Source organism: Falco biarmicus, chromosome 14 (genome assembly GCF_023638135.1).
Source record: "Falco biarmicus isolate bFalBia1 chromosome 14, bFalBia1.pri, whole genome shotgun sequence".
Lineage (NCBI taxonomy): Eukaryota > Metazoa > Chordata > Aves > Falconiformes > Falconidae > Falco > Falco biarmicus.
This window is the reverse complement of record NC_079301.1, coordinates 14,038,393-14,056,298: the sequence shown is the minus strand read 5'-3', so window position 1 is coordinate 14,056,298 and position 17,906 is coordinate 14,038,393. Positions and strand designations below refer to the sequence as shown.

At 40.0% G+C, this 17,906-nt stretch overlaps 1 protein-coding gene across 1 annotated transcript; it reads right to left on the bottom strand.

Moving 5' to 3' along the window:
* Positions 1-704: 704 nt before the first annotated feature.
* On the bottom strand, positions 705-17,691 carry FMR1NB (FMR1 neighbor). Its single transcript, XM_056359667.1, has 7 exons — positions 16,119-17,691; positions 13,509-13,580; positions 9,448-9,561; positions 7,731-7,868; positions 4,933-5,029; positions 1,630-1,773; positions 705-915 (listed from the first exon to the last, which is right to left on the bottom strand). Exons 1-6 carry the CDS (start codon positions 16,180-16,182, stop codon positions 1,671-1,673), a joined length of 588 nt encoding a protein of 195 aa, XP_056215642.1. The 5' UTR covers positions 16,183-17,691; the 3' UTR covers positions 705-915; positions 1,630-1,670.
* Positions 17,692-17,906: the final 215 nt, after the last annotated feature.

The following is a 17,906-nucleotide window of genomic DNA, read 5'->3' as shown; positions in this document are numbered from 1 at the left end:
GAATCACTCATAACATTTATTCTCCAGCTTAGGAGGAAAGCTCCATTCCTCCCAGTTGTAGCTCTTGGAAATTCTGCTACACGGACTTCACAGACCCAAGGAAAAATGACCAGTGATTGCATTATTATGGGTGATACTGATTTCTGCTGACATTCTTTTAGGTACTCACTCTTACTTTTGCACTCAGCTGCTGAAAACTGTTACATGTTTGTTTCTTTTCTTTTTGTTACGCTACAGGGAAATGGAAAGAAATTGCATTTTGAAATCACCTACCTTGAGAGACAGGTCATCTAAAGATCAAAGAAAAGTTCTCTGGTGCAGTGATATACCATGGAGAGAGAGAATGCCAGAGAAAAACACTAGCACAGTTTTCTCAAGTACTTTGTATTTTTGCCAAGCCTATCTTTAAAGCAACTGCCCAACAACAGATTTCCTAAATCTTCTGCATCCTGGTAAGGAATTAGCCGTTTTCCTCAGTAAGAGTAGCACTACTGTGCTGCAGAGCCATCCAACACTGAAAGGAAGTAAGCTGGCCACTCGCTACCGGTTTAATGAATGACAACTCTCTCTTCTTAATCCAGATAATATTCTAAGACTGACCTCTAAACTGAGATGGACACTTAACTGGTATCTTCATATCCATCCACAGGGATACTGCATCAATAAGAGAAGACTTATTATTCAGAAATTACCACAAGCAGTCTTTTGCTGTTGCTAGCTTTTTTATACAGGAATATGGAACGAGCATAAATAACTGGAAATTAAGATCTTCTACTGCAAAATCAATAGCATTATCAAGGGTTGACAACACTGTATTACTTTGATACTAAAACAAAACATCTCATTTTCTAGGGCATACTCAGGTAATCCTGGTGTCCTTCTGCTTGAGGTCTTCAAGATCAGGTGGATGTTCCTCTACGCCAAAGGAAAAACAAAAACAAAACAAAACAAACCCAAAACCTAAACATGAGCCTAACTAAATTTAAGGACATCTTTACATTTTTGCCAAATCAATACTCTCCCCAAAATATTTCCTTATTGTCCAATGACCTTGCTAACACTTCTTGATTTCATTGTCACCTTTAATAATCTATAGTTTGGCATGTTCATGTGATGTAAATAACATTTCACTCTCAGATTACATTTATTTCAGTAGTCAATTGCTATTCAGCACTGAAGTCGAATGCCAAGATGTGGAGCTATGTGAACGTGGCAGCTGTAAAACACCCTTATCCATACAAGACAGATTTCTCAGTGCCTTGTAAATGGATCTGTCTCTCCTGAAAGCCCCAAAACCTTACTCTGCTTTTCCACTCTCCCATACAACACAATTTGCACATGGGATAAGGAACTCTGAAATGGCAGAGGACTTAAACCTAGGACTGTAATACCGCCCATGGCTTGCTCTGCTGTTGTTCATCTTCCCAGCACAGCAATCAAATTCATGCAGACTCATTACTTGTCCCATAACAGAAATTGAAAGTGATCCGTGATAAACATTGCCTTTTGACAAAGTCTACTGGACTGGGGAGCAACAGGCATTTAGTAATGCATATGTTTAGTATTTTATACAGAATGGATAGAAGATAACAATCCTAAACTGAAAGAACACAAGAATATTTCATTTACCTGTTTTTGTTGTTCTTATGGTCCTTAGAGTCTTTCTTCAGTCAATCCAGTAAAGGGTCATAAAGCTCTTCACTATGTGCTCTTTTCTTCCGCACTATTTGCTGTATTTCTTTATTTGCCCTTCTTAAAGGATTGACACATTGGCTGCAACATATTAAAACAACAGCTGAAAGTGGTTGACTTTCAAAAGAAGGAATTTAGAGATCACCTAGACTGTAGCTGTGAAATCCTAGCTCCAGTGAAAAAAAAAACCCTCAAAGCTAGAGTTGATTTTGAGGGCCATCACAAGATTTCATCACTAGGACATAGATTACAGCTAGGAAAAGCATTTCAATAAGTTTTCCCCATCTCTTACGTTTTCCTCATGAATTTCAGCTCACCTTCTGATTCATATATTGCAACCATGACCAGAAATTTCCACAGTAATTAGTCAAACAAATTCAAGGGCCCAAAAGCTGTACTAGGAATTCAGTAGAAGGAAATGACAGCTTCTCTAATTCTTACTCTATTTTTAAAATCTACACAGTATTATTCAAATATAGCACTAGTTAAGTGCATCTGCATTTTCCTAACCTGTAGTGTCTTAACCTGTCCATCATTGCATGTGGTTGTCAATGAAGACTAACAAAACTAACAATGAAGACTAACAAAGACTGACAAAATACAAGAGAAACTGTCCATTTCCTGGGAAGAGGCACATGTAGATCCTGCTTCCTGCAGGAAAAATACCATTGGAAGGAGGCGAATACACAGCTCATTGACAGGGATGCAGAAGTAACAAAGCCTCACTGGCTCAGGGAATTACTAATGCTGATCAAGTGTGGCAAGGGGCAGAGTACTCAGCTCCCTCTCTCAATTTTACAGGAATTCCATGCTCCTACATGTTCTTAGTCTGGCCACATTATGGAATTACCTCTGCTGTCCTAATCCTGGGTAGCTCCTGAGAAACAGCCACCCCTAGCTACACAGCACAAGTGCCTGCAAAAGCTTTCCAGGGCTAGTTGCCCAGGTTCTGTTGGTCTCTCAGTCGTTGGTTTTTGGTTTTGTTTTTTAATGTAAATAGACTTCTATGGGAAACCTTGGAATTTGCTCTAGAAGGGGCACATTGGTTCTCATAAATCATCCCAAATTTTGTCAACAAAAGCCCTCTTATTTTTTGATAACTCTAGAGAAAATTTTTACTGTTGTGCACATCCAGTACAGTTTTGGCATTGTACATAGGACGCTCTCGATATTGACCATACAGTGCTGAAAACAAAAGAATTTCCATCCAGGGAGAAGGTTTCAGGCTCATTAAAGGAATGCTTATCAAAGCCATATCCTCTATCAACTGTCTCTATAACTGGGAAAACTCAAAGTTACAATGTTATAGGATTGCTCCTTTCCTAGAACTCAAATATATGATGTTGGAAATTAAAACCATTTAGCATCTGGTTAATCACTGCATTAAAAAACAAAGCAAAAAACAAGTCATAGCAGAACAGCAATATTCTAATTTCACTCGCTATGAAAAAACACAGAAATGATCATTTAAACATTAATGTGAATTCTCTCAAAACGAACACATATTAATTCATTTTCCAGAAAATTTATGATAATTTCATGTTAATTCTTTGCCTCCTGTTTCCAGAGTCACTGATGACTCAGTGCAGCTATCTGTATGCTGAACATCAGCTGTCGAGCAATGTAAGATGTAACGTGGAGATTTTCACAGCAGGTCTTGTCTAAATGTGGAACACCACAGCAAATAGCCATCTGCTAGGCAGCCGCATTAGTATAGTCTATGTGTGTGAGTACGTCCATGTATATGATCCCACATAGACTGCTAACGTCTTAGTAAAGCAAAAGTTTAACACTTAACACTTTGGGGGTGGGGTGGGGTGGGAATCTTCATGAAAAAGACAATTCTGTCTTATTAACCAAGCTGTAGCATTAGCTATTCAATTTGAACTACCACCCTAGAGAAATAAAGCACAGTTATGTTAACACATTCCATCTTAGTTTAATGATTTTGATGTTGTGGAGCTTACATTTTCCCATTATCATAAGAACATACATGCTGAAACTCTTCACAACATCAAAACCTAAACTGCTTGCATAGCACTCACAGGCTGTGATGTGCCCTATACATTAAGAAAACACACTGCACATTAGAAACCTTAGAGATAATTAATTTACTTTTCTCCCAAGCACACTCCCAGCTTACTTCTCTTACTCTATTCAGGCCTGCTACTTCGTTCTTTCCTTCTGTGTTTTAAGTGCATAACTCTAGGTCTATCCCACACAGACACATTTCTACTTGTTTTTTCTTTACAAACTGATTTTTCTCTCTGATTTCTTCCTTATTACCTTTCAGATAATTCATTCCTGCTTGCACATGCCATTTCCTGTGCAGCAGTCAATTGTTTACCACAGGCAATGTCAGTCTTTTAGAAGTGCCTTCGAAGGCAGTGGTAAAAGAACCATTTTTGTCACCCTTCTCCATGTGAATTTTGAGAGCTAAGGCAAGTAGCAGGAAGTTTTCTCACTCGTTTCTTTTTAAACTTATATTACAAAGTGAAATTAATTTCTTCTCAAAACTTTTCATTTTTACTGATGTGCTGGGTTTTCATTGCACTCAGGACACTGTGTCCTAAAAACCTATTCTGGGTTAAACAGGACAGGCTGAGCACAGTGTTGCAGGCTGCCCCATAGCTTGATTTGCTTTTAAGTCTCATTTGTCAGCTTTTTTGCCAACAACTGGCAGTTGCTGGTCTTGCCTTCCTGCCAAAGAGAACAACAGGAACCAAATTCCTTTAATATATAGGATGCACTAGCCTTCGGTATGGAGCAGGGGCAGAAAGTGGGGGAAGATAACTGGAGAATCAAGGGAGCAAAACCCTAGTCTTCCCTACTCAGCATATTGGCCCAGGAGAGGGTCCCCATCCTGCACGGCTCATGGCAAGTTCAGGCACCGCTGCTCCAGCCCCATTCAGGGCTTTATGTGCAGGCAGTGGGCCTTTGTGTTTTACATGTAACTTCCCCAGCAAGGGAAGTAAGATCAAGTCCAAGCCCTTTATAACTAGGTCTTTAGAAAGAGTACGAGGGCATTAGCAACCTTTTTTTCCTTAAGCCAAATTGACTCTCTGTTATATGTAGCATCAAACTAGAAGGGCTCATTTTTTATGTTTGCACATTAGTTCCTTGCTTTTTTCCCTTCAGTCTTTTCTCCTCTCACTGACTTAAAACATGTCAGTCGCCCCTATTTTCTACGTTTAGAAGCAGTACCTCATAAAATTGGTCTGATCATGCCCTAATGCTTACCTTCTCTGAAAAAAGGTATTGCAACAAAATGGTAGACACCCCAATATAAAAAATCCTCCTGCCACAAGCACAAGCAGTCGAAATGTCAGTTGCACATCTGTAGAGTCAACAGAAGTTTGCATTAGTTATGAATCATTCTGAGATATATATTGAGGTATAGATGACAGAGATTAGCCTCTAAGACATGTATCTCAGCCAGCAACACAATGGAAAAAAAGTAGGTGTTAGAAATAAGCTCAGACGAGAAAGACCTCATCTCAGACTTGACCTGAGTTCAAATAGCCCAAGTGTTTGGTTAATTTCAGAGGCAACTGGGGTCTGTGTGAACCCAGAGCATGGGGGGTGGCGGGGGGTAGGGATAAAAATCAAAGTCCTTTAGGAGCTTCTTAAAGAATGGAAACAAAATCATGCAAATGAATGCTATTTACCCATTTCAGTTCTTAACTTTTGCAGCATTTTCTTAAAGCTTCATTTTATTCCTAGTGAAATTCAAGACAAAACTCCCAGATAAGAACCATTCAAGTATGCAGCCTCTGATCATCTTACAGAACCCCAAGTGCCATGAGTCTAATATCTGCTAAGTGCTTCTATTTTATCAACAGATTGCTTTGAGGCAAACAGCATGTGCTCCCAGGGCAGTAAGTGTTTGTATTTTCTTCGGACATATGTTGTACATCCAGGAGCATTCAAGTAGCTAATTAATCTATGAACAAATAATTCTGTAAAATAGTCAGCCCTTGATATTCAAACAGTAAAAGCTTAACTGAAATGAAGAATCAAGCAGTCACAGCTGAATAAGCGTATATAATTTTAACATTTGCTTGAGTATGTGTCTTAAAAATGAGCAGAAAAGCTGTAATTTTCATGATACAGCTTTTCTTCTTGCTATAATGAAGTGTCTTCTACACATAATATAAAGGCCTAGGTGGGAAACGAATATTATTAAAATATTTTGTTTCTGCAGTATGCCCCTAACTAACAGATTCTTATGGCCTCATGATGAATGGTATTTCTTTCTATCAAGTTACCTAGCTAGCAGCAATTACAGCTGTCCTAGCACTGCAATGTGGCACTGCTCAACTACAAGAAAAATTTCAAAGTTCAGTCCTGACCTCTGCCTGCTTCTGAACAAGCACAAACAAGCAGAAAGTGAACTCATGTTAGCTTACAAGTATTCCCCTAGGGTTTCATATCTGTATTAAGTCAGCTCTTCCTGAAAACTGGGTATTGTGTCTGTAATCAATGGACGTATGCTGAATTATATCAGGAAGACCTAAACCATTAAGCTCTGGATTATGGTTTCTTCTACTAACATTCATGTTTGTTAAGACTGCCTGTGTCTAAGAACATTGGTGAAAAAAAGGACACAATATAACAGGCATCGCTGTATTAGAAAAAAACAGGGTAATATTTGGCTCTTTTCCTGTGATCCTGTGATGGATCTCCAAATATTGCTGGAGTATCTTGGCACTGTTCTTGAAAGAAAACCATGAGATATATGTCTAGTGTCTGAACATGAGACAAAGGACACAAATTAAGACACAAAATTCCACCTGAGCATAATTTTTTTTTTTTTTTTTTTTTACTGTGAGGGTTCAAGCAGTAAACGCTGGAACAGGTTGCCCAGAGAGGTTGCCCAGAGAGGCTGTGGAGTCCCTGTCCTCAGACATATTCAAAACTTGACTGGACACAGCCCTGGAAAACCTATTGTAGCTGACCCTTCTTAACCAGGGAGGATCTGACTATATGTTCTTGAGAGGTCCTTTCCACATCCAATAATTCTGTGTCTAAAAAAAAAATCCTCTAACATTTTTGCATTTTTCAGTTTGTTGAAGCAACCTCGCCATGAAAAACAATAACAAAGCTGTACAAATGGAAAAAAAGTTATGACAAAAATTAAGATTCGATACAACTGTTTCAGTAAAGCAGATTACCACAGTTATGTGCAATGGTAGGATGTACAAAAATAGTTTGCTGCATTCTTTCATATGAGAGAGAGAAGAAAATCATGTACACCAAGTTTATGCTTAAAGAAAAACGGTAAAATATTTTAAGGCCAGAATTTGAGAACACAGAACCACAGAATATTTGGTTGTAAGAGACTTCTGCAGATCATGTAGATCAACCTTCTTCCTGAAGCAAGGCTACCACCAACATGAGGTCAAGTTAAATTGTCTCTTTATCTGGCCAAGTCTGGAAAAGCTCCAAGGATGATGACTCCATCACCTGTCTGATGACTTGTTCTAGAGTTGCACTGCTTTCCTAAAGAATTTTTTTCTCCTAATGTTCAAGCTAAATTTCCCAAGCATTAGTGGCAATTCTCACTTGTTATATCATCTGATCCTACTACCAAGGAGAATTTGTGGCTCCCTCATCTTAGTAATGGCTCTTCTAAACAACCTTCAGTAGCTATGAAATAACCAGTTAGCCTCATTTTCACCAGATTAAATAATTCCACCTTTTCTTCACAGCACTTTCACAGTCACTGTTACTTTGGATTGAATCCCCCTTTCCACAAATAAAGCCTTCCCTCCATTCTTTGTGCTAACATATGTGAGCATGTTTATTTGTATCACTTGTTCTTAGTTTGTGCTGGGGTTGACAAGATATCCAAACAATTCTGTATCAAAGAACTGTTTTCTCTATTAATATATATGCAGAAATAAATGCAAGCTTACACTTACCTTGAAGAGAGTGGTGACATGAAAAACTAAAGGAAGTAACAGAAATGAAAATTTTATTGTCTGACCAGAAGCAGCATTTGGCTACAAGGCAGCAATCTACAGAAGTATACTTACTGTCTTTAAATGGCATGTAACATGTCAGTTCGTGGCTGGTTTTGGAAGGACAACATTTATTTTTCAAGCATTCAGTTCTGTTAAGACCCTCTCCTACATGACAAGGAATTAAGGTTTGTCCATCTTTGCGACGACATGCTTTAAAAAAAGAAATAATATGTAAGATCTCTGTTCTAGAGCTTTAAAAAAAGAAACAATATGTAAGATCTCTGTTCTAGAAGCAACGTCCAAGTAGAGGGATATTTGGTGTCCCTAGCATGCTTTGATAGAGAAAACAGTGTCACTGACTTTCATGTTTGTTTTTTCCCCAAAACTAATTAATCTATATATTAAAATTAACAGAAAAGCTAAAATCACATAATACAAAATCTTAAGTAATTTGCTTTGTTTCAGCAAGAGACATTTACAAAACCAAATCTAAACATCACTGAAACACTTTTTTATACTTAGGTTTGTAAACCAAGTGGGAAAGACAAACTAAATCTTCTGACTAGACTGTTTCTAATTAAAAAAAAGAAAACAGAAATTTAAGACTTCTTTTTTTTTTTTTTTTTTTTTTTTTTACAGGCCCAGCATGGAATACATCGCCACTAACTTTCTGTATGGCACTAATTGCATGTTTCTAGAAGCAGCTGAAAATCAGCTGATAGGAACAAACCTGCAAGATATCCAATCCAGTTATTGAACAAAATATTCAAGCAATTTATTCTTTTTTATTTATTTAATATCAGATTCACATTAATCCGATAATCATGAGATCCTCTGTGAGAAGGGCTTAAATGTGTAAGATACTTACAAATAGTAGATGTCTCAGTATATTTAATTCCTGTAAAACTGGGTATCACATCCCTTATGTGACACTTCCACAGCAGCTGCAAAGCATCATTTGGTTCCAAAAACTCTCCCAAGACTGGCTGCATTGTCAGTCTCATGTTTATCATAGACATTAGTGGTAGCCAAATTCAGTTTATTAAATGTGGGATCAGGCACTTCATGACGCCTCTGTGCTTCCCTAGGGCTCAGTGGTACTAATAGCAGTGGTGGTCCGCTAAGGTAATGCAGAAACATAGTAAGTGAAAAGTGGTATTTCTGCTTCTCCTTTGATTTTGTCGGTGATCCAGTTATGGAGTCAGGTTTGGATTTTTTGTACATGCCAAGACCTTTTTCTCTATTCATAGATATTATCTTTCTTACTGATATTAGCAAATTAGCATTGTGATTTCCTTCTCAATAATATTATGAAATAATATAGTTCTTCTCATTTAACTTGAGCAGTCCAAAAGGTGAGTGGTTCAGCCTAAGCTAACGGCCCTGGAGCCTTTCCTAACCAGCAGAAGTGAGAGAAACACTACTGCAGGAAAAAATCCTTCTCTCACCTAGAATGTGCCAAATAGCTCTTTTCTTCCTATGCATACAACAAAGCTGGGCAAGGCGGATCCAACACCAAGCTGTCCAGCATTTCTAGCACAATCACATCACTGATGATGAAGGGTTTTGCAGGAGGGTAGCAATGCAGTGGAAGCAAATTTATGATTGTTCCAAAGGGGCACTTAACAATATCATTTGGAAGAGATCTGGTGTGTTTTGCAGTATCGGACTGAGGGTTTTAAATACATTGAATGCTGACAGGTAGGTGTGGGAGGGAGGATTGGAAGTGAGGCAGAAGAAGGAGAAAGATTAGAGAAAAACAATGCTGCAGTGATGAAGTGACACTTACTTGTTGGCCTGAAGAAGCTTAAGAGAGGCTCATACGCGTCTTTCAGTTTCATGCCAGGTTTGCTGGGTGCCACTTCACTTTTTTCTAAAACTTGCTGAGTTGGTTGTGCAAAACCTGAAAACTCATCATGATTAGCTCATTACCATCAAAATATCTGTAATTAATTAAATGCAATGACATTTTCATACTGATTATCTTTCATTATGAAGGCATTTATAGTCATTGTGAATTATGACTCCTGATGGCTAGCAAGGTTAAGCATATATATCTTTCTGTTGTATTCACTTAATATTACTTCAAATTGCTTCATGAACCACAATGAGAAAAGAACTATAACTGTGAAATTTAAATTAAAGAATCCATTCAGGTGAAAATTGTCAAGACAAAAAGCCCTACTGTTCACCTATAAGGTGCGGGTTCCCTGAAAACTCTGAGTTGTATCTACAGATATATTTCTCACATGTCTGCAAGCAGAACCTTCAGTCTTTGTTTTAGATATAGTTCAGACCCCAAATGAAACACAGAAATGTGGTGAAAGGCAGCTTTACCAGATACAACAAAACATGCATATATCCCAACATCCCAACATGACAGCGACCTACAGCAGATGTGTAGGAAAGAACAAAACTTCCCTGAATATAGAGGTACTGGAGTATTTTCCCAAACACCAGTGATTTGTGGCTCTGGGACTTCTTGATCACCTTTCAGTTACACTACTCCAGAAGATGTGGCATCAGAAAACCTTGCTGCCTCACCTACATCTCTTTTTCATTAAACCAAAAGTGCAAATCACAGTGGGACTGCACTGGCAATCAACCACTCCACAATGAGGAAAAAAAGATAAAGAAACCCAGTATTCCTATTTGCTTGCCTTTTTTCTCTCCATATGAGAAACTTACACCATCACAACTTCAACAGCTTTCAGTGATGGGAGTTTATTTAAAGCCATTTCATGGGTTTATAGTTTCTTGGGAACAGAAGCGAGATCATGGCCTAAACAAAAACCTAAGGTACTGAGGAACTTCAGTCTTTTAGATGATTCTTCAGCTAGCAGCATCAGAAGTGTAGTTCTGTGTTTGTCCTGGGGCACAACCTGCCTTCAGGAAAAGCAGCATCAGAGTAGGGAGAATTGGATGCATGGCAAAATAAAGAATCTGAAACTAATGTGTAACAGAAATGTGACTTGCAAAGTTCATACTAAAGTTTGATGAAATGTCATTATCTGACTACCAGTTTGGTGACAATTATCTGAAAATATGACCATGGTTGTCCTGTACATCGCTGTCTCATACGAGAGTTTATCGAGACAGAAGCCACATACATACATTTAACGGGCACTGCTGCTCAACATAAGCTGCATCATGTACTTTTGAAACACATTTATGTTAGGGCTCACACACATACACACCCTGGGAAAATGTTTTTCCTTGCTTTTTATTTTTTTTTTAGACAGAATGACTTCCTCATCTAAATATTCTAGAAGCAGCTGGGAGAAGTCTCACAATTGCTAGCCCATGTTCTCGTTGGGGACTTCACCCTACCGGGTGCCTGCTGGACACACCGCACAGGGGGGGGAAGCAGCCCAGGAGGTTCCTGCAGTGTGTGGCACTGACCTTCCTGGCACAGTGGGGCAGGGAGCCAGCCGGGGGGATGCCCCGCGGTGCCGGCTGCTTACAGACTGGGAAGGGCTGGAGGGGGATGTGGTGGTCAGAGGCCGCCTTGGGCACAGCGGTCCCAAAGTGATCGTTCTCCATTCCTGGGGCAGTAAGGAGGGGGTCAGCAGGACGGCTGCCTCGGGCTTCCAGAGGGCGGACTTTGGCCTGGTTAGGAGCCTGGTCGACAGAGTCCCTTGGGAGGCAGCCCTCAAGGGCCAAGGGCTCCAGGGAGGCTGGACGTTCCTCAAGAAGGAAATCTGAAAGGAGCAGGGGCAGGTTACCCCTGTGTGCCGAAAGACGGGCCGGCGGGGAGAAGACCGGCCTGGCTGAGCAGAGCTTTGGCTGGAACTCAGGGGGAAAAGGAGAGTTTGCCACCTTTGGAAGAAGGGGCAGCAGCTCTGGAGGACTACAGGGATGTAGTGAGATTATGCAGAGAGAAAACGAGAAGGGACAAAGCCCAACTAGAACTGAATGTGGCTACTGCTCCAAGGCAGTAATAAACATCTCTATAAACACATTGGCTGTGAAAGGAGGGCTAAGGAGAATCTCCATCCTTTATTGGATGTGGAGGGAAACGTAGTGACAACGGCTGAGGAAAAGCCTGGGGCACTTCATGCTTTCTTTGCCTCAGGCTTCAACAGCAAGATCCGTTGTTCCCCAGGTGCGCAGCCCCCTGGGCTGGAAGAAAGGGATGGGGAGCAGAATGGAGCCCCCATAATCCAAGGGGAAATGGTCAGCAACCTGCTAAACCAAGTCTACAGGGCAGATGGGATCCACCGCGGGGTACAGGTGGAGCTGGTGGAAGTGCTCACCGAGCCACTCTCCATCAACCAGCAGCCCTGGCCAACGGGGAAGGTCCCAGCTGACTGGAAGTCAGCAAATGTGGCACCCACCTACCAGAAGGGCGGGGAAGAGGATCCGGGGAACTACAGGCCTGTCAGCGTGACCTCGGTGCTGGGGAAGGTTCTGGAGCAGATCATCCTGAGTGCCGTCACACGGCACGTGCAGGACAATGGGGGATCAGGCCCAGCCAGCGTGGGGTTATGGAAGGCAGGTCCTGCCTGATGAACCACATCTCCTTGTGTGACAAGGTGACCCGCCTAGTGGCTGAGGGAAAGGCTGTGGCTGGTGTCTGCCTGGGCCTTAGCGAAGCCTTTGGCACCGTCTCCCGCAGCATCTCCCGGAGACACCGGCTGCCCGTGGCCGGGGCGGGTGTGCTCTGCGCTGGGCTAAGAGCTGGCTGGGCGGCCGGGCAGAGCGTGGTGGGGGATGGGGTGACATCCCGCTGGCGGGGGCACACGGGGTGTCCCCAGGAGCCAGCCCTGTGCCCAGGTGGCCACGGGGGCCAGCAGCAGCCTGGCTGGTGTCAGGAGCAGTGTGGCCAGCAGGGCCAGGGCAGTGCCCGTCCCCCTGTGCTGGGCCCTGGTGCGGCCGCCCCTCGAATCCTGTGTTCAGCTTTGGGCCCCTCACTGCCAGGGGGACGTGGAGGGGCTGGAGCGTGTCCAGAGCCGGGCAGGGGCTGGGGCAGGGGCTGGGGCACGAGGCTGATGGGGGGCGGCTGAGGGGACTGGGGGGGCTGGTCTGGAGAGGAGGAGGCTCAGGGGGACCCTGACCGCTCTCTGCAGCTCCCTGGCAGGAGTCTGTAGTGAGGTCGGGACACGTCTCAAAATTTCATCACTGAAGGTATTTAAAAGATGTGTACACATGGCACTTAGGGACATGGTTTAGTGGTGGACTTGGCCGTGCTGAGTTTACAGCTGGATTTAATCTTAAAGGTCTTTTCCAGACTAAATGATTCTATGACTCTTCATTGCAGAAACATTTTACAGTGACACTTGCAGCAACTGACAGCCTTTCACCAAGATCTGAAAAGGTGGTCTCTGAAGTTTGGTTTCTCAATGCATAAAGGATCAAAAGCAAGCTTAATGTGTGGGCTGATTCTTTACATACATCAAATCACCAAATCTGACTTGCACTCACAGTAGAAGTTACCAGCCAAAAATCTTTGCTAACTATTTTGAGCCACCTGCTGTATTAAGCAAATACAAGTCTCAGCAGACTGTGAGAGTGCCTTTAACTGTATGCCAGAAGAAAAAATTTTCAAACTGGGGTAAAAAAATAGAACAATCTATTATCAAAGGTAATATAAAAGCAAGATATGCTGCAAGGGATGAAATAAGCAGCATGTTTCTCATATAGATGCACCAAGAGGAAATGGGAACTACAGTTAGCAAAATATAGGGGGTTCCCCCCACTATATTTGTCAGGATTGATCAATCCCATCTGGAGTAATTAAATGCATTTAGTATTTTTCAATCATTACCAAGAGAAATTGTAAACTTAATTTCTTGTTAGTAAAAGTACTTGCTCCTTCTATGAAAATGTTTTTATCCTTGCAATACTTACTTGAATTGATGCTATAAAGCAGTATCAGTACCACATAGTTCCCTGCTAGACAGGTGCCCATTAGCAGCATTACTGCAATAAAACCAACAGTAGTGATAGGTATGTGGTTATGCGTTAAAAAAAAAAAAATGATCTTAACTTTGTATTTATGGATTAGAACAAATGTGACAGCAGGTTGGTGCATTGAGCAGGACTGCCTTTTTCTTTTTCTTTGCAATAAAGAGGAGGCCAAACCCAGTAAAAAAATTTGCAGTAAATGATTTTGAAGAGGCATCTTGTTAACAGACTAGCCGAACAATGCCCTCTCTGAAGTGTGCCAGAGCTGGACATCCAACATCTTAAAAAGTTCACTTTTACCTAAAATTTTAATCCAGGTTTAATGAAGATTAGGACCAAAGAACTAAATTGTTGGAGACTTATTACTGAATTCTAGTTTAGCTTGTTGAATTCTTCAGGCTTTTCAAAATTGAAGTATATGAGATGCTTTGGATGAAAACATTTGAATCACCTTTAAAAATAGTATTATGGATAAAAACACTTCTAGAAATCCCTAAATCAGCCATAGTAGTTCCACAGCAGGCAAACTTATTTTTTTTTTTTACCTCCAACTCACCCCTGAAGACTGCTTTGCCAGATGCTGTATGTCTCTTCGCCTGCTGCTCTTGTTATTGCCCTTAAAAGGTCTTTTTCAAGTATTACCACATATATAACAGCTTAAACCTAAAGATTATTTTGTTAGTATTGGTAAGGGAGGAGAAACCTGTTTTTCTGAAGTGCTATACAGGCCTTTGAAGGATCTCCTCTCTGCACTCCTGCTGCTAAATGAGAGCTGTCCTTGCCATTAGAATGTACCTGTTCTGTGAAGTAATACACAAACACACTCTGCCCTACAGAGAAACATTGCTATGGTAGTTAAATGTGAAATTATTTCTTAAAGAGGACAGGAATCATGTTTTCCAAGATAACTACTGAAAAATCTAATGCCACCCAGGGTAAACTAGGAAGAGAAAAACACTTCCTGGGAAAACAAGGGAAACCGAGACAATTCCAGTTTTCCCCATTACATACTTTTGCAGGCTTCTCCGCTACTGTTGGAACAGGAAGACCACCAGCGGTCTGGAGTACAGCAGTGACAGACTCGTTACACACAACATGTGTCACAATGGGCTCCCTGTTACTATGATACAGCTCAGAATGAACAGTACAGATCTGATCAACGCATGAGCAGAGGGGTCGGAAAAAAACTACACACAATTTGAAAAAATATCAGCCTCCCAAGAGCCTTTTAAGTCTTCTAATTCATCAAGTTAAAACCAAATGTACGTTACTACCAATCACACTTCAGTCTCCAACACAGAAACACTACCTAATTGTGTAGGCCAGGTAATAGATACCTCAGGACACTAAAATATACTCCTCTCAAAAAAGACAAAGTTTGCCAGAGTGCTTAAATTAGAGTTCCCCCATAATCCATTAAATGTGAATTAATTAGGTAACAGGCTCAACCTGCAGGTTCACCAAATATCTGCACACTTGAAGCAAAAGCAGTCTGACGCTAATCTTTCAGACATTTCCATTCGTTAAGGAAAGGGTCTTTGAATAGACTAGGAATAGTGCTTTAAAAAATACAGAAACCTGAAGTAAACTCAAATGCTCCAAAATCAATTCTCCAAACAGTTAAACTGCCTAAAACAGTCTGTTAAGTTTTAGAAAAAGAAAGTATGCTACAAGAGCCATATGAACAGATGAATGATATTCAAAAAAGTTACATATTCACATGCAAGTGTTTTTCATTTGAGTAAAAAGTTTAAAGGGTGAGTTTTTAACCTAATTTGTATGCAGCATTAACTTGCTAGTACAAACAATATTACAGTATCCTCAATTTCATTGTTTCGTTCTACACACAGACACTCTCAATAGTACCAATGAGGTGATACTTAAAAGTCCAATATAGAACAAACATTCTTCATTTTCTGAAGCATATGCCATTATGATTTTCCACGTTGGTTTCTCTCGTAAACACTGCATATAGTGTAACGCATTTCTGACGCACAAATACGGGACTTCTCAGAGTGCTAAGAATCTGAGAAAATTGCCCCCATATTTTACATTGACCACTTAGTTTCCCTTTTATTAAATTTAGGACTGATAACTCTCCTTGTTCTAACTGTAGTCTATAGCCAAGGCTCAACCCAAGTTCACTAGGCAAAAAAGCACATCCAATACTCCAATCCAAACCACCCCAAACAACTGTTATATCGTTTCTGCAAAAGTTCAGTTCCTAGTTATTTATACAGACCACATCCATGGGATTTTTTTTTTTTTTTTGCTTTAGATTAACTGCTTTTATTGGAAATCAGTTCCTTACATTCAGTGCAAAAGTAGAAAGTGCAAACAAAGTCTTGTCCTAACAAACTGTCAGCATAAACACAAAATAATCATCTATGATTGTTGGTCTTTATTATCCACTTCCATACAGCACTCAAGTATTACTCAAGTCCATACGCACACGAGTATTACTACTTTGAAGCCTATTGTAAAGAAGTTTTTAAACAACGCAAAAAAGTAGTGGCAATTATTCATATTCATGGTTCAGTATCAATTATTTACCTCCACAAATTGTTCGAAATTGATTCTCTTCATAAACATGAGGAATGACAGATGTGGGATACATCTGAAAGAATTGTTAGGAGTAGAAAGAAGATTCATCCCCTGATGCAGGCAAAAGATCCACAGGCTGCTGTGAGAGACATACTGCTGAAAAGTAAGGAGATGTCGTAGCAAATCTAACCCTTTCAGTGCTGAAAACAGCCTAAAATTGTGATGTGAAAGTGATACTGCACTTCACCCTAGTGAAACTCTGGCAGGAAGAACTTTGCAGATCAAACTGGAACGTATTTCGGAACAACCCAGAAGAACTAACTTCACTTCTCCTAACACACATAAAGCTGTCTTACACTTAAGATATTAAAAGTTCTTCTGGTCACCTTGATTTACATGGACGTGAATATGGCTGGAAAACTCTTTTGACTAGTGTCTTTTAGGATCAAAAACTGTTAAGTTCAAGGGGACAACTAACAAGCTTATTACACACTACTGTGGAAACTACATCAAGCTAAGCCTTGTTACTTTTTAAAAAATTCTTTCAAATAGCCACCAGAACCAGTATCGACTTCCCCCAACCCCTCAATTGAGTTATTCCACAGGTATTGTCTTGCTGTTACTGGAAACAAACAGGCTCTTTTCAACAGTACACAGGATTAAAAAAAAATAAAAATTAAAATTGAGACCCACCTTTCCTCTTGCAGAGTAATACAGAATGCCACTTACCAGAACCACACAGCAGGGTTCCTGAAGTGACTGAGGATACTCACTGGAAGTCAATTAATCTATTCCCTTTTACTATTAAATACAACAGGGTTTTGCAGAGAAAGATACTGCAGTTCAGGAAAGTAACTTAATAAGTACTCCTACAAAGAACACAGAGTCTACTCTCAATATCATACAGTACTTAAATCTGGATTGTTGAAAGAAAGAATGGTACACAGTATTTGATATTGACACAAAAAGGGCTGAAAAAAACTCATCTAGAAATAATACAATTTACGTATTCAAGAAACAATCTGTATGCCCATTGACCTCATGAATGCTCACAAAAAAGAGATATTTTTATCTATGTTTTCAAAAAGCTGCATAATTTTTTTTGTTCCTTGATAAAGTTTTATACCAACTCTGAAAAATCTTTCTTTCCCATCACCTTTAACAAAAATGCATCTACTAAAAGAAAGGAAATAAACTTTCTATTTTCACAAGCATTTGTTAATTCGTAGGCTTTGAGCTTAACCCTACTGAATTTAGACTTTGGTATAATTCACAAATACCTCTCACTCTTTTTAAAGAACTTTATTTTAAAAATAATTTTAATTCATTAGACCATACTTTATAAGTTACCAATAGGACGGACCTGAACTCAAGCATCAGACATTTGTTGCACTTTCAAGTTTTCTAACAACATGACTTTTCAAAATAAAATTGTACATTTAGATTCACAGTTTAATTTCTTGAAATTTAATAACATTTAAAAACACTGGATTTTGAATTGAAAGGGATACATGTTAAGCACACAAATACTGAAAAAGGTCATAATTCCAAAATGCACTTGAAAACTGAATGCAGCTAATTAGTCACACTGTTGTTTATAGTAATTTCACATTTAACCTAGTTAGCACCTTAGTGAACTCAACCACTGAATGTGAGAAGTGTAGTGCATGTAGTGTGACAACTCAGCAGGTACTGTACCATTTCAGGAGATTGCGTTTTCTTGAGCTTTATGTGCCATATTTTGAAAACTGGTAATGTTTTAGAAGTCTTCTAAAATGTGTAAATAAAACAATGGCT